This window comes from Epinephelus moara, chromosome 9, assembly GCF_006386435.1.
Source record: "Epinephelus moara isolate mb chromosome 9, YSFRI_EMoa_1.0, whole genome shotgun sequence".
In the NCBI taxonomy this organism is placed as follows: Eukaryota; Metazoa; Chordata; class Actinopteri; order Perciformes; family Serranidae; genus Epinephelus; species Epinephelus moara.
This window is the reverse complement of record NC_065514.1, coordinates 9,333,404-9,350,753: the sequence shown is the minus strand read 5'-3', so window position 1 is coordinate 9,350,753 and position 17,350 is coordinate 9,333,404. Positions and strand designations below refer to the sequence as shown.

The 17,350-nt window shown below is 40.8% G+C and overlaps 1 protein-coding gene across 1 annotated transcript in view; it reads right to left on the bottom strand.

The window, feature by feature from the left end:
• Positions 1 to 17,350, bottom strand: part of LOC126395590 (guanine nucleotide exchange factor VAV2-like) — a 256,273-nt gene that overhangs the window by 64,490 nt on the left and 174,433 nt on the right. Inside the window, exon 3 of the mRNA XM_050053176.1 lies at positions 7,689 to 7,747. Within this exon, the coding sequence (XP_049909133.1) occupies positions 7,689 to 7,747 (59 nt within the window). The remainder of the gene's footprint in view (positions 1 to 7,688; positions 7,748 to 17,350) is intronic.

Below are 17,350 nucleotides of genomic sequence, written 5' to 3'. Positions count from 1 at the left end.
AACAATGTAAAAAGCATATCTACACTGTTTCGGTCCGAAGTCCAAATTTATTAATCTACATTTTATTTTATTTTTTTGGCATCTGACAAATTTATATTTATTAGATGGAAGACATAGCTTTCAATTCAATTCAATTCAATTCAATTCAATTCAATAGAACTTTATTTATCCCGAAGGAAATTCTTGCGCCAGAGAATGCTTCATATTACCGTTACACTAAGATCAGTAACCACAATTTTAATGATTCACATCCAGTAACAACCTGACAACCAGTGGGTTCCCCGGGTCAGGGTCACTCACTGGGCCCAGTTTTCTTACAATAGAGTATTAAACCTCTGGCAAAATATACAAATATACAAGATAAGAAGTGTTTTATAGAAGCAAAGGCAAAAACTAGTGCCTAATAGAGTAACAATAGGAGTATGGCTAGAAAACTTTGTAAGAAATTTTGACGGGTACCTGCTGCCGTCGCTGAGTACTATTATTAGCAGTAGCTGAGAAAATGATATGTACTGCCTATCATCATGAAATGTAAACTGTGATTTCTTAAAAACAGTACTAGATATCAAAATGCCGAGGTGGTCCAATTAAGTCAAGAGTCTCGTGAGCCGTTTACAGTTTGAATGGCAATTTGGTGTGGCCTCAAAGAGGAGTGATTTTACGTCAATTTCTCCACGATCTCCCATTCATTTCAATGGGAATTTTTAAGCAGTTTTTAAATAATTTCGTAAAAAAAAACGTTAGGCAAGTCTCTGAGAAAATGCATAGTACACTATTCCTGAATTTTCCGCATGTTTTGATGTATTTGCAGGTGTTGGCAACAGACTGCACCACAAATGGCTTTTCATTTAGTACAGAAGGATTCAGGGTGGAGCTGAGACAAGTAGTAGATTAATCAACTTGTTTTTCAATAGAAAATGTACTGGCATCAACTACTGTTTTTTGATAAGCAATGAATTTGGGTCATATTTCAAGCAGAGATGACAAATATTCTCTGGCTCTATCTCCTCAAATGTGAGGAAATGTACCATATCATACGTTTAAAAAATGTATATCCATGGGTTCTGGATGGTTGGTGTGATTAAAGAAACAATGTGAAATCATCAACTTGGGCTTTAGGAAATTGCGATTATCTATTTCAACATGTTTATAGATTTGAATGACTCTGTGTCATCTGATTAATCAATCAAAAAAGAATAATTGTTAACTGCAGTCTGTGACTGCCGTGCCCACAGCCACACAAAAGGTTGAGTGATGCCCATGCTCACCAACACCATTACCACATGTTCAGTTACCTTTAATTTGCTGTCACTTAAAATACACACACCAGTTTGTTTAGTTTAAGATTCATTAGCACTTTAACAACACACTGTTTTCTAGATGAAGCACGCACATTTAGTTTGCATTGTTTTGTCATTTTACTATTTGTTTCTCTAAGTTATTAATTCATGTCTCCTTATCTTTGAGTTACCTGAAGTCACTTCCTGGTTGGAGTTGGGCAAAAGAGGGGGCTGAGGGCGGAGCTTGGTATTATGCATGTGCCATCCCATGGACTGCACCAAGAGGTGTGACATCATGGGGGGATCAGTCACTATATGTGTTGCCCCATTGTCTCATTCTCTTAGGTGTGTTTGTTGAGTTAACGTCTAGTTTTGTTAGCCTTTTCTTTCAGTAGAGTTGTGTTTGGTTGACCTCTTTTAAGGGCCCTATTACTCAGTCATTTACTTTGTAAAATGTATTTATTTTTGAAAAATAAACCCACCTTTTTTTAACTTTAAACCTGTCTTTTGACATGTGATGCTGTCTGTCTGCATTTCTAAGACTGCATGTGTATCGTCACAATGATTCCTTTACATTTTGCTTTATATCCCCAATCTCTACGAGTGTAATTTATTTTTAATTGTTCGCAACTTTTTCTTTTTTCACTTTTTAATAAAGAACTCTAAAATATATTTAAAAGCTCCAGATCTTCAGTAACAACCAGTTTGATCTACACAAACAGTATTTATCATTAGGAAAACTGGCTGTAGATTCTCAAGGTGTGGTTTAATTTAACAAGTGTATTAACACATACGTACATAAAGTTAAAATGTCACTAAGAAACAAAATGTCTTTCATGATTGTCACACTAAAACAAATAGCTTTATTGAGGACAAGAAATCACATTCAGGGGATGCATATACCGTACATACTGTACTGTAAAGGACTGCTATTATCTAATCCCCTCAACAAACGTCCTGCTCATCTGCTCTCTGTCTTGACGCTCTGCCGAGGTCTCTCGCACTCTACGACCCGCTCCCCGGAGCCCACACCGCACACACTCCAACAGCATGGCTCAGTGATGAACTAGGACAGTGATGCAGGAGCGGGTTGAAGGTTAGACTGAGGTTGGCTGAGGACAGTAAAGATAAGCGAAGGAAGGGGGCGCTGAATAACAGGACAGAGGATGACGCAGGCTTATACAGTAGATAAGCTGTAAGAAACACAAGGTCAACTCCCAGAACACACAAACAGATTGGATCATAAGGCCCCGACGCAAAGAGGATTTAAGGTTTTTGATTGACAGGTTTTTACGATAAAAGGGATGTGGAAGATATCAAGGATGTAGGAGCGGTTTCAGAAGTGGGGGGAGGGGGACACAGTTAAGTCAGAGGTTGTTCAACCAGACCACACGCTTTTCAGACTGAAATATAGCTTAAATCAGCACAGAATAATCAGCAAAAATCAGTTCTTGTCTTTGATTGATGTTCAATGCATCTTTTTTATAGAATATCAAAGTAACAAATCGTCACACTTTCAGAGGAAAGCAAAATAAGTTGTTTTTTTTAAAGATATTTTTGGGCTTTTTTGCCTTTATTTGATAGGACAGTTATAGCATGAGAGGGGGAGAAAGAGTTGGGATGACATGCAGCAAAGGGCTGTGAGTTGGAATCGAACCCAGCTAGGATGCAGCCTTTGTACGTGTAGCGCCCACTCTACCAGGTGAGCTAGTAGGCGTACCAAGTAATTTATTTTTGAATGGTGTCAGCAAAGCATCTTAACCACAGGTGTTTCATAATAACTACCTGACAGATATTGGATGTCAAGATGGCGCCTACTCATTCCAATGGAGTTGCTTGCCTTGCACACAAGCCAAAAAAGATTCAAGCTTCCAGGTTTATTTTGCATTTATTTTATGCTGGTTGGTGAATATGCACATCAGTGTTTCACCTGCTGGCCCTGTGAGTTCTTGCTCTGCTCATAGACTTTGCTTTGTGACAATGTCAATAGTTTTACTCAGCTAAAGAAAAATTTTACAAATTTAAAACCTGCATGGGTCGAGCCCTCTTTTAAGGAATGGTTCACAGAGCTGGCAAAAGTTGCACCAAATAAACAAATCTCTTTCAGCTCTAAGGACAGGACAGAGAGATATGTGGCGAATTGGAGAAGCTACTTGGAGCACACTTTTTGATTATATGAGTTTATCTGCTGCTTGTAGATCAGAGAAGATTGTGGTGCATATTTTTGTGGGAATATTTTCTCTTTTTTCTTTTTCTTAAGAATTATGTTTGCATTTTTATTTATACATTTTCATATTATTATTTTATTTAGTTATTGTGTTTTTTCCCTCTTGTGTATGTACATATATTTGATTTATTAAAACTCAGTGACACTGTTTATGTTGGGAAAAAAAGCAAAAGAATTCAATAAAATATTAATGATTTTTAAAAAAACCCTGCATAGATCAAAAAATCATAATTGACCTTGTTTACAGTTCGAGGCTTCTTGTCAACAGTTTTACAGATGTGTCTTTTACAATGGTGGCCTGTGGGGAAATTGCTTTATGGACTGCAATACCACAAGTGGCCACTGGGAAAAATTGTAAGCAAGGTTGAGCTTGAAAGTTCCCTGAGAGGTGAAAGTGAGGGCAAACAACTCCATACTCCATACATCAGCTGGGTAGAGAAATTTGACCAAGAGTAAAAATGTTTAAGTGGGAAAAGAGTATCCTGTGAGTATGAGTAATTTTGTGTCCAGTGCATCTCTGGATGTGCAGAGGAGCATGCATAACACGGCCCTAATTCCCCAACCGAGGCCGGAATGCTGACACAGTGACAGAGACGTGAACTGTCAATGCCTGATTGCAGTGAACACACGTCAAAGACGAGATCAATGGGCTCCAACAGAATGTCAATGGACACGCCTGTGGCGATGTTACCCAACACAGCGAGGAACTCTCCAGTCATTTTGGAGCACAGTGGATGGCCTGATGTGTCTGTACATAAGCGATCTGACACTGTGGGGTTATTGTCTGGACAGCGAGACCTTCACCCTGCGAAAATATGTTCTCTTGTTGCTTCTTAAATGGAAACCCCACTGGTTTCACACATTAAGTCCGGTTAATTCATCTTGGCCTCTGCTGCTACAATTTTAACAACTTTTTTTCCTGTTTTATCTGTTTTCCCTTGCCTCCCAATTTTTCAGAAGAACAGTACTAAATCTCTGGCGTGTCCTTCTAGAGGTGTGCAGAGACTCATAAAACATCCTGTGAGAGGTGCAGATGAAATGCCGCCTGGTATGCCTCCATAAAAGCACTTTGCAACCTTATACTGAAAGGTGCCATGTTGAGTAGACCTGGAGGGCCTGTCTATACATATACAACATACGTGTACAGTATGGTATGTGTTTGAATGGGTTATACCAGTTGACTTGTCATATATAGATGACAGGGGGCTTTGAAGCAAGACAGAAGAGGTCTGACAGTTCATTGGGACCTTTGAGTGCAGCTGACCTTGCCTTAGGCAAAATGAGCAAGAAGCGAGAAGGCCCCTAAGAAAGGCCAACCAGGGTCAGTGATTATCAGTGTTGTGTAAGTGCTCTACTTGATAGAAGCACCCTTTTCATGTTATATCATACAGCACATGGTCTTGGATCTCATTACCCATTTACATCTGTAAATCCTGTGGCAAATGCAGTAAGAAATCATTGCTTAAAGCTCCATTAGAGGAAAACTTCACCACCCAAATGAAAATCTATAAATCAATTACTCACACCATGTTACCTTGAATTGATAAAGAAAACTGTTTTTCTCACATGCCTCTGGCCAAAGAAGAATAAAAAAAAAAACTGAGAAATTTCTTGATGAATTCATGTCATAGGGAACCGTGTTTAAGAACAGCAAATCAATACTGAAACATCTGTTTACAATCTCCCACAAAACTCATGCAGTATAATCCAAGTCTTATCTATCTGGTCGTATGCCCAGTACTTCCCAAACAGACAGCCCTTTCAAACACATTCTCTCTCCGACCTTGTCACATATCTACATTCAGTCATGGACCTTCCATGTCAGGATACGACGTGAAAGCTACCCTGGGTGTGTGGTTGTTGACGTTCTGGGACTCCGTGTAGAGTTTTGCATGTTACATGCATCATCGTCTTTCAAAATACACTTCCATTCTCATAGGAAATTTACCATTTCTATCGGTCTCTTTCAAAATAAATGCACTATGTCAGTACAACAACACAAATTGATGTTTTTCTTCCTTCTACAAATCATGTATGTGGTAAGGTTTAGGAAAAAAGAACAGGGTTTGGCTTAATTATCTTACAGGACACGAACATCGCTCTCCTGGGTCAAAGTCGGTGTTTGTTGGACCCATCCACCAACCCTCCCTTCTGCCCTACTAGAACTTTTGCCGCCTTAACTTTTGTTCTTGTCCCACCACATTTCCTCCTTACGCTGCTAATTGCCGTTAACCTATAACAGCAACCGGCTGCGTATAATCCTGACATTAAAGGACTGCCTTTTTCGTCACTGTCTGACGCCGGATTTTGACGACTTCGGAGTGAGACCTGGATGCCCTGTCTGAAGGGAAACTGAAAAGAAAGTGAAACGTATCAATGCCCGCTTCGAAGCCACACTCCATTGACATCTCACTGAACACACGAGATGCTGGTCTACTGCTGCCTCGATCAGATAGTTTGTTTGTGTTATTGTGTGACTTTGGCCAATCTGAGCTAACCCTCTAAAACACTAAAGTCACACAATAACACAAACTATCTGATCGAGGCAGCAGTACACCATCATCTCGTGTGTTCAGTGAGATGTAATTACCGTTCTGTCAATGGAGTCTGGCTTTGAAGGAATCAAAGATAAGTATCATTTTCAGTTCAGCTCCCCGTTGGAAAGGGCTGTCTGTTTAGGGAGTACTAAGCATACAGCTGGATAAATGAGACTTGGATTATACTTCATGAGTTATGTGTGAGTTTTTAAACTGATGTTGTGATATAGTTTTGCGATTACTAAACGCAGACTCCTACGACTTCAATTCAACCAATCACTAGCATCCTAGCTCAAGCAAGGCAACTATAACTGTAGATCCAAAAAAGGAAGCTGAAGTAGACAAGTCCTTTTTTGACATTTTCTTTTTGCAAATTGGAGGGGAAAACACAGCTAGAAGACAAGTGAATAATGGACTTGCATTTATCAGACGGCAGGAATGGTTTCAAAATGTCTAAATTATATTTAAAAAGAAGCTTTTTTTGTTGTGCAAGTATGACTGATTAGCAATGACGAATCATCAAGATAACAATATATAGTAAGATCATTTTGCCTTTGAAATTCTGATGTTGACCTTTCCCCTTGAGGGAACGTAGTTCAGTGTACCATCTAATTACCTTAATTAATGTTTTCTTGTTCAGGCCAAGAGCCAAATGTGACCTTATTTGATAAAGTCATACTTTATTGATCCTCACAAAGCAGCTGTGTTTTCATGTTCACCTCCCGTAGCAGAGTAAGAGGTCAGGGTAGCCCTCAGGGAAAAAAGGAATTGCTAGTGTTCTGCTCAAGGACACTTCAGTAGGCAGGTGCTTGATCCTCAATTAAACAAGGTGAGTGGAAACTTGATATTACCAGCCTATCTGACCCACAGTTTGAGAATCTGAACTCTAACAATAGTTTGCTGTTTAATTAATATCCTGACTGCTGAGATTGACTCAGGATCAGAAGGTGTGATTTACACTTCGGCCCAATGAGCCCTGATTTCCACACCTCACAGCAAAGTGGTCAGCGTGGACAGGCGGTGAATTAGCCAGCAGTCAGCACCTCATGTTGTCTTTATTAATGGCGAGGGACGTGCTCCCTCTCTGTCACTCTCCCTCTCTCCATTTCTCCTCCTTTCACTTCCTGGCATGGCTCCTAATGGGTCGGCTCCATCTCCTTATTACTCAGACGGATAAAATGGCTTTTTATGTGGCACCGGTGAGCCACCAACCTCCAAGCAGATTGAGCAAATGAAGAGAAATAAGAAGCTCATTCCAGCCTTGATAAAGCAGTGCGAAGGATTTTCTCAGCTTCGCCATTATATGAAAAACTACCACCCCTGCATACGATGTTTTATTCCGACACAGACAGTTGTGCTTATGATGTACTTCCACATAAACACTGTGATGCAGCGCAGTTTGAATGACAGATGGAAATGTGTTGTGAGTTTTGTGCCTTGCAAGATAACTGTGGCTAAAAGCTGCAGCTAATTGCCCAAAAATGTAAATTGACTTGTAAATGAGCAGCAGATGTTAATAGCCACCTCCATCTTAATATAGCGAACGTGGAATACATTCATCCAAACTGTTTGTTTGACACTGGTACTGGTGAGTGCTGCGGCTGTTCGAATGATAAATGAGAGAGTTGCAAATGAGACACATACCTGATGCCTTTGATTTGTGCAATGCTGTGGTGGGAGATCCTTGACAAAGCAGAGATCACCTGAAATAAACAAAGAGATAAACAGACAGATAAATATATAATTCTTTATTGTTTATCATTTTATTTGCAAGATGCATTTACTTAATTTGTGATGCTTGTCTCTGTTTTGTTCTGTCTTTCTTATATCATTGATACTGATGTTATACTGTGATACTGTATTAGTTAATGCAGGCTCCAGGAGTACTAAACACTAAAACAAACAAACAAATAAACAAAGATGATAAAAACAGCCAGCGACAAATGTAATAAAAAGATCGGCAGCAAGTAACTGTAACAGTAACTAAAAGATAAACCATCAGGGATGACAATCAGTCAACAAGAGTAGCAACTAAAGGTAATAATGAATAAAATAATTAATAAATAACTGTCAAAGAAACCAAAAGAAAAAACAAACATCTTCTGAGGCAGCATTTAACTATAAAGGTAACTAAAAAACAAATCTTCAGCATCAATTAAGACAGGTAAATAAAAGTAACTAAGAGACAAACAATCAAAGGCAACAAATCACTATATAAGCAACAAAAACAAAGCAACAAAAATCATCACAGACAACAATCAACAACAAAAGTAAATAAAAGTAACAAATAATTAACAGTCAAAAGCAACAATCAACTGTAAAAGTAGTGTGTGATTATGAACAACTATCACCAAAAGTTACTAAAAGTAACTAAAGGACAAACAGTCAGAGGAAACAATCAGCTACAAAAGTAGCTCGAAGTCGTCAGATGCAATAATTAAGGGTTAAAAACAAAATCAACTAAACTAAACACACTGCTGGTGACAAAGCAAGAGTGTGGCCTGCTGCATTATTGCTGAATCCTTGTTGAAGTGCTGGACAAGTGCCTACTGACATTATTAATTCCTCTCGGGCTTGTGTATTTCTGCTACTTCTGAACGTCATCTAAAGTTTATATTTGGTCAAAAAATATCTTTGGTTTTTACCTGAGCCCCATTTTAACATCACATTTCACCACCCCATTGCATCCCAGTGTGCACAGCAATACACAGAAAGTTAGCATAGCATCAGCTTACTTAGGCTGCCTCCTAGTAGTCGACCAGAAAGGTCTTAAGTCAGCAAGATTTCATTCATTGGTCGCTTAGTCACAGAGGGGGAAAAAAAAAAAAAAAGGTGAAACTCTATTAGGAGCTGCGCCTTGTCAAAATAAATCAAAACCTATATGACTGGACCATGTGGGAATTTAATTTGAAAGGACAAACGCAGGAAGAGGCCACGCTCAGCAGTCAGACAGGAGTCACAGTACCTGCGGTTATTCCACAGGCTAGTTAATAACATGTCGGGCAGGAAATCCAAAGTGTGGGATCATTTTGAGAAGGTGAAGGACGAACCCAAGGTGATATGTAAACTCATCTTCATTGGTCGACTACAAACATGACGTATCATCTGAAACATGGAAGTAGCTACATGCCCATTAGCCCACAGCGTCATTAACAGGCGGCTCGCTCAGTGTGTGACGTGCACTTGTAGATAAAATATAGGCCTATATTAATGAAGGTTCATTAGTACGGTTTTGTATTTCTCTGTAATGTAGCACAGTGTTAACAATGTTACTGATACTGTTCTTTCTCACACCTTCAACTCAAACCATTGTGTTGCCCCGCCCAAAATATATCATTTAATAATTAAATTAATATTGTAAACATGGGCGACTAGTCAACTAATGGCCCTAAATGATGACTATGGGTCAGCTAGGAGAATTCATAGTCGGGGGCAGCCTTATAACACAGTACCACAGCTTGAAGCAAAAACATGTCATTGGTAGAGCGCTGAAAAATTGCGGCCAGCTCAACTTTGATTTGTAGCTTATTACGCCCATCATGTAACGACAAGTGTAGCTTTATGTCACCAGTTCCCACTGAGAACGACTTGCAGCCTGTTGCTTTGTCACTTGCAGTGTGAACACAACAATAGATAAACAGTCAGAGGCAACAATCATCGACAAAAGCAATATATTCCACAGAGGAACAGCCATTACCACAATTCTTTGTACTTCCTACCAGTTAAAAGAAACAAGTTAATTCCAGTCTATCATTCACTTTTCTCCCAGGGTGATTATCGAACATTATTTGCATGTTCTTTAGCAACCCCCCTCGGAAGTATGCGCTGCCACGAAGGACTGTGTGTAAACATAATGACATAATGCAGGCCACCATGTTAATGGTGACATTCAGAAGACATGTGGTGCACAGTCACGGATGGGTGGGTACCACTTTGGTTAGATTACCCGCCAACACACAAACACACACACAACAGTCACGCACTGGACCATCCCCATATTTTCCTTATTTTACCTTTTATCTTGTTTCCCCGTATTTTCCTAACCTCCTCTGTACTTTCCTTTTTTTGGTCGAATAAGGTTAAATGTGTGGATGTACTTAAGCTGATTTAACGCTGCTTATGAGTCACACGGAAGTGGGTTTACGGCTGAGGACTACAGATGGCGTGCTTGCAGGGTCCACAGAGGCTAGTTCAGGAAGATGAGGGGACCACCATCACACTCCCATAAACACACACACACACACACACACACACACACACACACACCAAAATACACCAAAACACAAACCCTGTCTCCTACGCCTCATTACCCACTCCTGGGTGTATTTCAGCTTGCAACGCCGTGGCAATGCCAGATGTCTCCTCGACAGGGAGAGGAAAATTGTTATCTCAACCCCTCTTCCTCGGCAGGTGTGTCATCCACAGCCTCTCATCAAACTCCCTCTTGTCTAAACACACAATGCCGCATCTCAGCGCTTATGGTCTCTATCATTCAAGATGAGCTAATTGCTGTTGTGAAGAGAAGACGACCACTTTAGGACCGGCGAGTACTTATGTTGAAGCGCTTTTGACCAAAACCTTTTACTCTTGCTATTCAACTTGTTCTCGTGTTTAACATAATCAGTTGTGGAGAGTGGAAGGATTACACGCGGCGATGTTGTGGAGTGCGTATACATCACATGCATTTACATCCAACCACTCAATGGAGGGAAACCTCGACGGGGCCGTAGCTCGACAGGATGATAAGGGGTTATTTCTCTGTGTCGCTAAAGACCCGTGTAATAGGCAGTCATGTTCATGCTTAATGGTTCCAATACGGGGCCAGTCTACCATTACACACCTCCTTAACATATATTCTAACTGCACTTTGCAGATAGAGAACAAAAAGGAAAGGGACAGAGAGGAGAGCGGAGAAGAATAGATTGCTAATTTGGCTCGGTGTCTGTTTAGCCCATGGTTAGGGTATTTATTAAATCACTGTGGACGCACCCATTGTGCTGCTGGGTGGCACGCTGCCCACCTGGCCATGCTGCAGGGAGGGATCACATATGGCACGCTGCCCCAGTATCATTATTAGCTCTATTTTTTTGGTCTTATTAGCCTACATCATCTGTATGGAAGAGACACAGATAGTATAATTTAAACACAAAACAAGCAAACGTGTGGATAATCAGATGGATAGATAGGTGGATAAATTCAGTGTTTAATAGCAATTAATTTTTAATTCTGTGTAGCGTGATCAGCTGTGGTACGATCCGCATAAACACAGCTGGTTTCAGCCAGGTTTGTCCAGGTTCAAAGGATTGGGGAGCTGCTGGCTTCCACCCAGAAAGGTCACAGCAGGGCCAAAGCCTGCATGGCCCGGGGAGACAAGACGAGAGTGTGCCAACACTGAGCATGCTAGCGTGACGTTCACACATCACAGGGTAAAGCGCCTATTAATATTAAACCTCTAGTTTCCTTAACATTAAGGAGTTTGTTCTCATTTTTAGTTCATGCTAGAGTCACACGCCATGATGTGAAAAATATGTCTCAATATTGGGAGTGCTGTTCGTGACTCCTTCTGGCTTCTAGGAAGAAATGCTAATTTGCAATCTGTTTTCAGGGCAGCTGAGGAAGTATACATTTGTTCTCACACTCTAACAAGAGCCTAAAATGACAATTACACTTCTCATTTATCTTTTCATGTGCAGTAAAGCTACAGTTTCACTGCAAACAAAGCAGATGTGAATACAGTGAATTGTTTGATTTTTATCTAAGCGCTTAAAAGAATACTCCACCAAAGAGCTATCTAGAAGCTGCCTTTCAAGCGAAGAGGCTGTGATTGGTAGTCAAAAGACTTGGATTGTCAGTGGAGTATCCCTGACCTTTTTAAAACACTTTTTTTGTGTGGAGCTGGCATCTTTTATCTGCCTCATAATAGCGCTCCTCTTTCTCAAAGGTGGCCTATCTGCCTGGTTGTGCTTTCCTCTTTTTGCCCGTGTTCCTGTTTCCCTTTCTGCCTCTAATACACTCTCTTCACCCTCTTCTGATCCTTTGGTTCACTCAAAGCCTTTGAGTCTTTACACATTATTAATTTCCCTCTCATCTCGTACTCCCCGGGGGGTCTTAACTCTGGGGCTGGCCAGAGAATAAAGCTTCTTCCACCCCTCTAGGAATATGGAAAAGACAAGTCACACGATGGAGTGATAGCTTAGGTTTCTAAAGCCCCAAACCAATATCTTACCTTAATCACCACCCCACATGGTATCCCCTTACCCACATCTGACCCTTTCTGTCAGTCAGGAGGGTGTAATTGAAGACACATGTTCAGTCAGACGGCTTCACTGAGGCTTGCAGTTTCTGCATGAGACTGGCATGCAACATTTACGATCCATTTACTGCATAAGAAGTGTGTGTGCATGCGTGTGTGTTTGTGGAGGGCAGAGTCTGGAGTGCAGGGATGAGGATTGCATCTATGGATTAAAAGCAAGGCGAAGCCAAGTGTTTGCAAACACACGCCATCCGCACACATCTCCAGACTCGCCACATGTGGCCCCAGCTGAGGCCAAGTGAAGCCTCGTGTGACGACTCGGCAGCCAATCGGCAGACCAAGAGGACCTCGTTACCCCTGGCAACGGGGCTTGACTGAATATGCATGGTCATCAATTACAAGTCAAATCAAATGAAACCTGCAGCCATATGCTATTAACAGTAGGAGGGTGGGGCTGTAATTTGATTAAGATCTGAAAACATGCACAGGAGGACTATTGACAGTCCATCACAAACCACACCCCGCCGCCAATTCTGTTTATTTCTGATGCAGTCATCATGACATGATTATATTTCGCACCGCAAATCAATGCATGTGTTGGAAGTCATCCAACAAAGAGGCTGAATTAATGAAAAATTCATCACATTAGTGTTATGCTGTTTCTCGTCTTCCTCTCTCTCTGGGCTCCTCTTCCAACAGCTAACTCCCCGATAGTGTGAGATATTTATGAAGTATTCACACTTTGATAGGACAGCATTGCTCTGCTTATGCCAGCCTGCCAAAGTGGTAGGCATGAAGCAAAAGGGGCACGGAGTGGGAGAGCTGAGAACAGATGGCTGAGTGGGAACCCTGCGTGCCCAACATCAATAATAGACAGACAGAGGAGGGACGGCTGAGCCCGTCTGTGTGCCTGTGTGTGTGTGTCCCACTGTCCCACTGCCTCCGGGAGTTTCTGTCTTTTACAAACCTTCACTTATTCTGTTTTTTTTTTTTTCCCCTTTAGGCTCACAGTCTCTTTTTCCTCTCCTTTCCACGGTTTGTTTTTCTGTATTACACACACAATTCACACACGTAAATGTCTCATATATTACACAAGCAATAAAGCAGAATGCTCCCTCTGTAGAGGTACATGGACATAACTTCAACTTTAGCTTCAGCTTAAACCCTGAGGGAATGTTTACTTATTCAGATTATTCAACCCCTCTTCATACAGTGTGGCTCGAAGACGAAGAAGTTTAGGACAAACACTGAAACATACAAAACTTCAAAAAATGTGAATGTGTTCGTACAACTGAAAAGAGTCTGTGTATTTCAGTGTATGAGGTGGACTCGTGGAATGGCCTGCGTGATGAGTTGAAACAAAGCACAAATATGAATCAATTTAAAAAACTATATTAAAAAAATATTGATTTTTGTCAGACATTTAGATGAGGAAAGTTTGTGTTAGGGGAGTGCTTATTTATTTTGGGTGGTGCTTGGACTGTAAATAAACTGGGTTTAGCATCTCTGAGTACCTTGAAAAGCACTTTATAAATAAAATGCATTATTAGAATTTATTATTACTTATTTATTCAATTGGGTGGTAAATAGACTGGGGACAATTGTATATTAGTTGTACATAAATTTGGGGATTTTTTTAAATAATAGATGCGTTAAAAGAAGAAATGTAAGAAAGGGGTAGGGGCACATAAGTTTTACTTCTACCTACTCCTTTTTCGGACACTGTTATCTTTGTTTTTATTGTTTTTTTATTATGATTTGAAATAAAGTCATTCATTCATTCATTAACAACTGAACTAAAAGATAAAAGGGCAGAAAGCCACACCAGAAATGAGTCAGCTGAACACAACAATACTAGATAAAAGCTTCATTAAAGACACACAGTACAGTCGATCACAGAAATGCACTGATGGCCACTTTCCATAGTCATAAACTTAAGAGCGAAGCAAAATATATAAATATTAAAGCTCCAGTGTGTGGAAGTTAGGGGGATATACTGGCAGAAATAGAATATAATGTAATAAGTATTCTTGTGTATAATCACCTAATAATGAGACTCGTGTTTTAGTAACTTTAACATGAGCCGTTTATATCTACATAAGGAGCAGGTCCTTATCTACTTGTCTTTGTCCTTTCTTTTCTGAGATTGCCATGTTGCAGCACCATGTTTCTACAGTAGCCCAGAACAGACAAACCAAATACTGGCTTTAGATAGGACCATTCATGTTTACACATTGGCCAGCGTAGTTAGAAGCCCCTCTGTGATGAGCAGCGTTGGATATACACCAATTTTCTTAACGTGAAACAGCTTTTTTCAGTGTTTTTCCCAGTGTAATTCACTGGGTCTGTTTATTTTGGAGGGGAGGTGACTTATATGGATAATTTAGCTCCTGGCAAAAACTTCCTAAATGATGAACACTGAAGGAATTTTAATTGAGAGAAGTTTTAACTGGTTAAAATCTGCAATTCTCAATGCCAGACACCACTAAATCTCCCTAAATCTAATACTTTACTCATTTAAAATAGTCTAAAATGGTGCTAAATTAATAAATATCAAATTAAATTAATATATAACATGACTAACTAAGCAAATACAATATAACCAAACCATAATATACATGTAGACTTCTGACTTGCTGGATAAAAGTCGATGTTTTAAACACAGCAGAAAGCCAAATGTCATGGGATGTGTTTAAGTGCACACATTCCCTCTCTAATGGACTCTTGCATACCTAGTCTGTGACACAGTGTGAGTGCTGTGCAAGAAACCGCATGAATGACTGCGATTAGTCTCCGAGCATAAGCTCACGTTAAAGTTGCTGAATGCCATCAGGAGCCGGGCCTGTGTAAATCCTGATTGCAGTCAGATTGGCACCTGCCACATTGCACTAAATCCCCTCAAAGCGGACCTTCCAGCTGCTTGATTACAGGGGATTTCACTGTGTATGTCCAGGCAAGAAAAGCCTCCGGGCTGGCCTGAGGGCCAGGGAGAGCGGCGCTGCTGACCCAAAGACCCCATTTACCATCAGTGCCAGACAAAATGGCTGTAAGCCTACAGAGGGCATTCAGCCCACACAGAAAATGTACAGAGTTTAAATTGTGGGTTAGCTTAACATAATGCAGATGGTGCGAAAGCCTTTTGGAGAAGTTGAGCAGGTTTCCATGCATTTCCTACACCCATCAATATGAATTATTGATGTGAATATGTGCCTACAGAACAATTTTAGAGCTTATTTAGCTTTACGGCCTGGAACATTGATTTGATCTCAACCTGTGCTCTTTGAGGGAAAAAAGGGCAACTGTGGCTAATACGTGCAAATTGTACTCCATAGATCGCATCGGCCTGGTCAACACCTGCCAATGTGCTGCAGCCACGTCCATGACCTGTCCCATTTCACGCTAAATCACCATACATGGGTCTGCTCACTTATGCGTGTCGGAGGATGTTTGTGTGTATCAGCACACACTCAGCTGGAACATATTCACATGTGTTGTGCTTGATTGCAGGCATGTTCGCAAAGACACACACACAGATCAATGGTGCAGCAGCCTGTAGAGCATGCAGTATTGGTAAGGAGACAGTTTCCGGTAGAGCTGGAGCTTAAGAAAAGTTATCCAGGTGTCTAAAGGTCTAGATAAGATAAAAATGGCAACAGGAAGCAAAGGAAGCAATAAGTGAAGCTGGATGGAGTACAGGCCTGGTGGAGCATCATCAAAGAAGACACAAAAAAGTCCCAAGACAGTCACTGACAGCAAAATATGTGACATCAAATACTGTTTATGATGACCTTGTTAACCAGTTCAAAAATGGTATTTCTCTAAACCACTGAAATTCACCTAACCTGGCTTTCAACACCCTCAAACTAAAGCAGAGTCAGTTAAACCTCAGAGCCATTATTTGATTTCACATCCTTTGTGCTGGAGTTGGGAGTCAAAACAGCTAAAAATGTTTGATAGATAAAGCAGGAGATGCCATGGATTTACTCTCTTGTCGCCATAAACCAAGCTAAATGCTTTGGTTAAGTGCTCGAGAGAAATGCTGCTTGAAAAGCCCTGCATTACTGCTGAGGATATCTACATTCCTGATGAGCCAAGCAGCATTAATAATCCCAATAAATGAGCCCCGATCAAACACAAAAAAGACGCTGCTTCACTCAACAGCGACAGGAACTGATCACTTATGACTGATTTATTTATTGCAAAGCCAGTCCATTCATAACGATGTGTGGAGAGTAACGCTGCAGTGTTTGGGCTCAAGGCTGAGCAAGAAGGTGGGAGGTTTTAGGAGTGAGGGGGTGGCGAAAGGAACGTACAAGCATCTTGTGACTCAGCAGCGGGACTCTGACGGAGCTCCCTCCACTGAGGAGCTCTGCTGAGCGGGCATAAAACAAAGTTCTCGCTATGGCAACTGAAGTTGAGATGTAGTTGCTTTTAGCGGATTTTGGCCTTGAAACGAGAATCGATTTATACGCTTCTCTTTTTATTATTGAGCAAAAATGTCAAATATTTGATGTTTGGTCTTGGACTGTTACATTTTCTGACACTTTACTTGCAGCATTACATGGTTTACAGCTGGTTTATGGCATGTATGTGCACCCCACATCAACACATGTACATAATAATTCCCCGAAGGTCCTTCAGGTGAGAGTTCAATTAAATGCTAATAAAAGGCCTGGGCGTTGTTGTGATGGGATAAACTTGTGGCTGAAGGAAGCCACTTGTAGCCCAAAAGGTTCAATCAGAGAGGTGAGTAAATAAACCCCTCTCACATTTTAGTCCGTGTTTTAATCTCACCCTGCAGACATACAAACCCTCGACACGCCTAGAGGGGCGTCATGGTGAGCATGATGGCAACCGCACAACTCTGCACTCAGCAAATTATGGCTGATGCCTGCATTTATACATGTTTGAACAAAACAGCTCTTGGGGGACGTGGTGGCAGCTGACAAAACAGCATACAGTGTGAACAAAGTGATGTAGAACAACCCTTCCCCTGTAGATGAATTCTTGAGCCAAACTGAGCAGAGAAAAAACACAGACGTGGAACACAGTG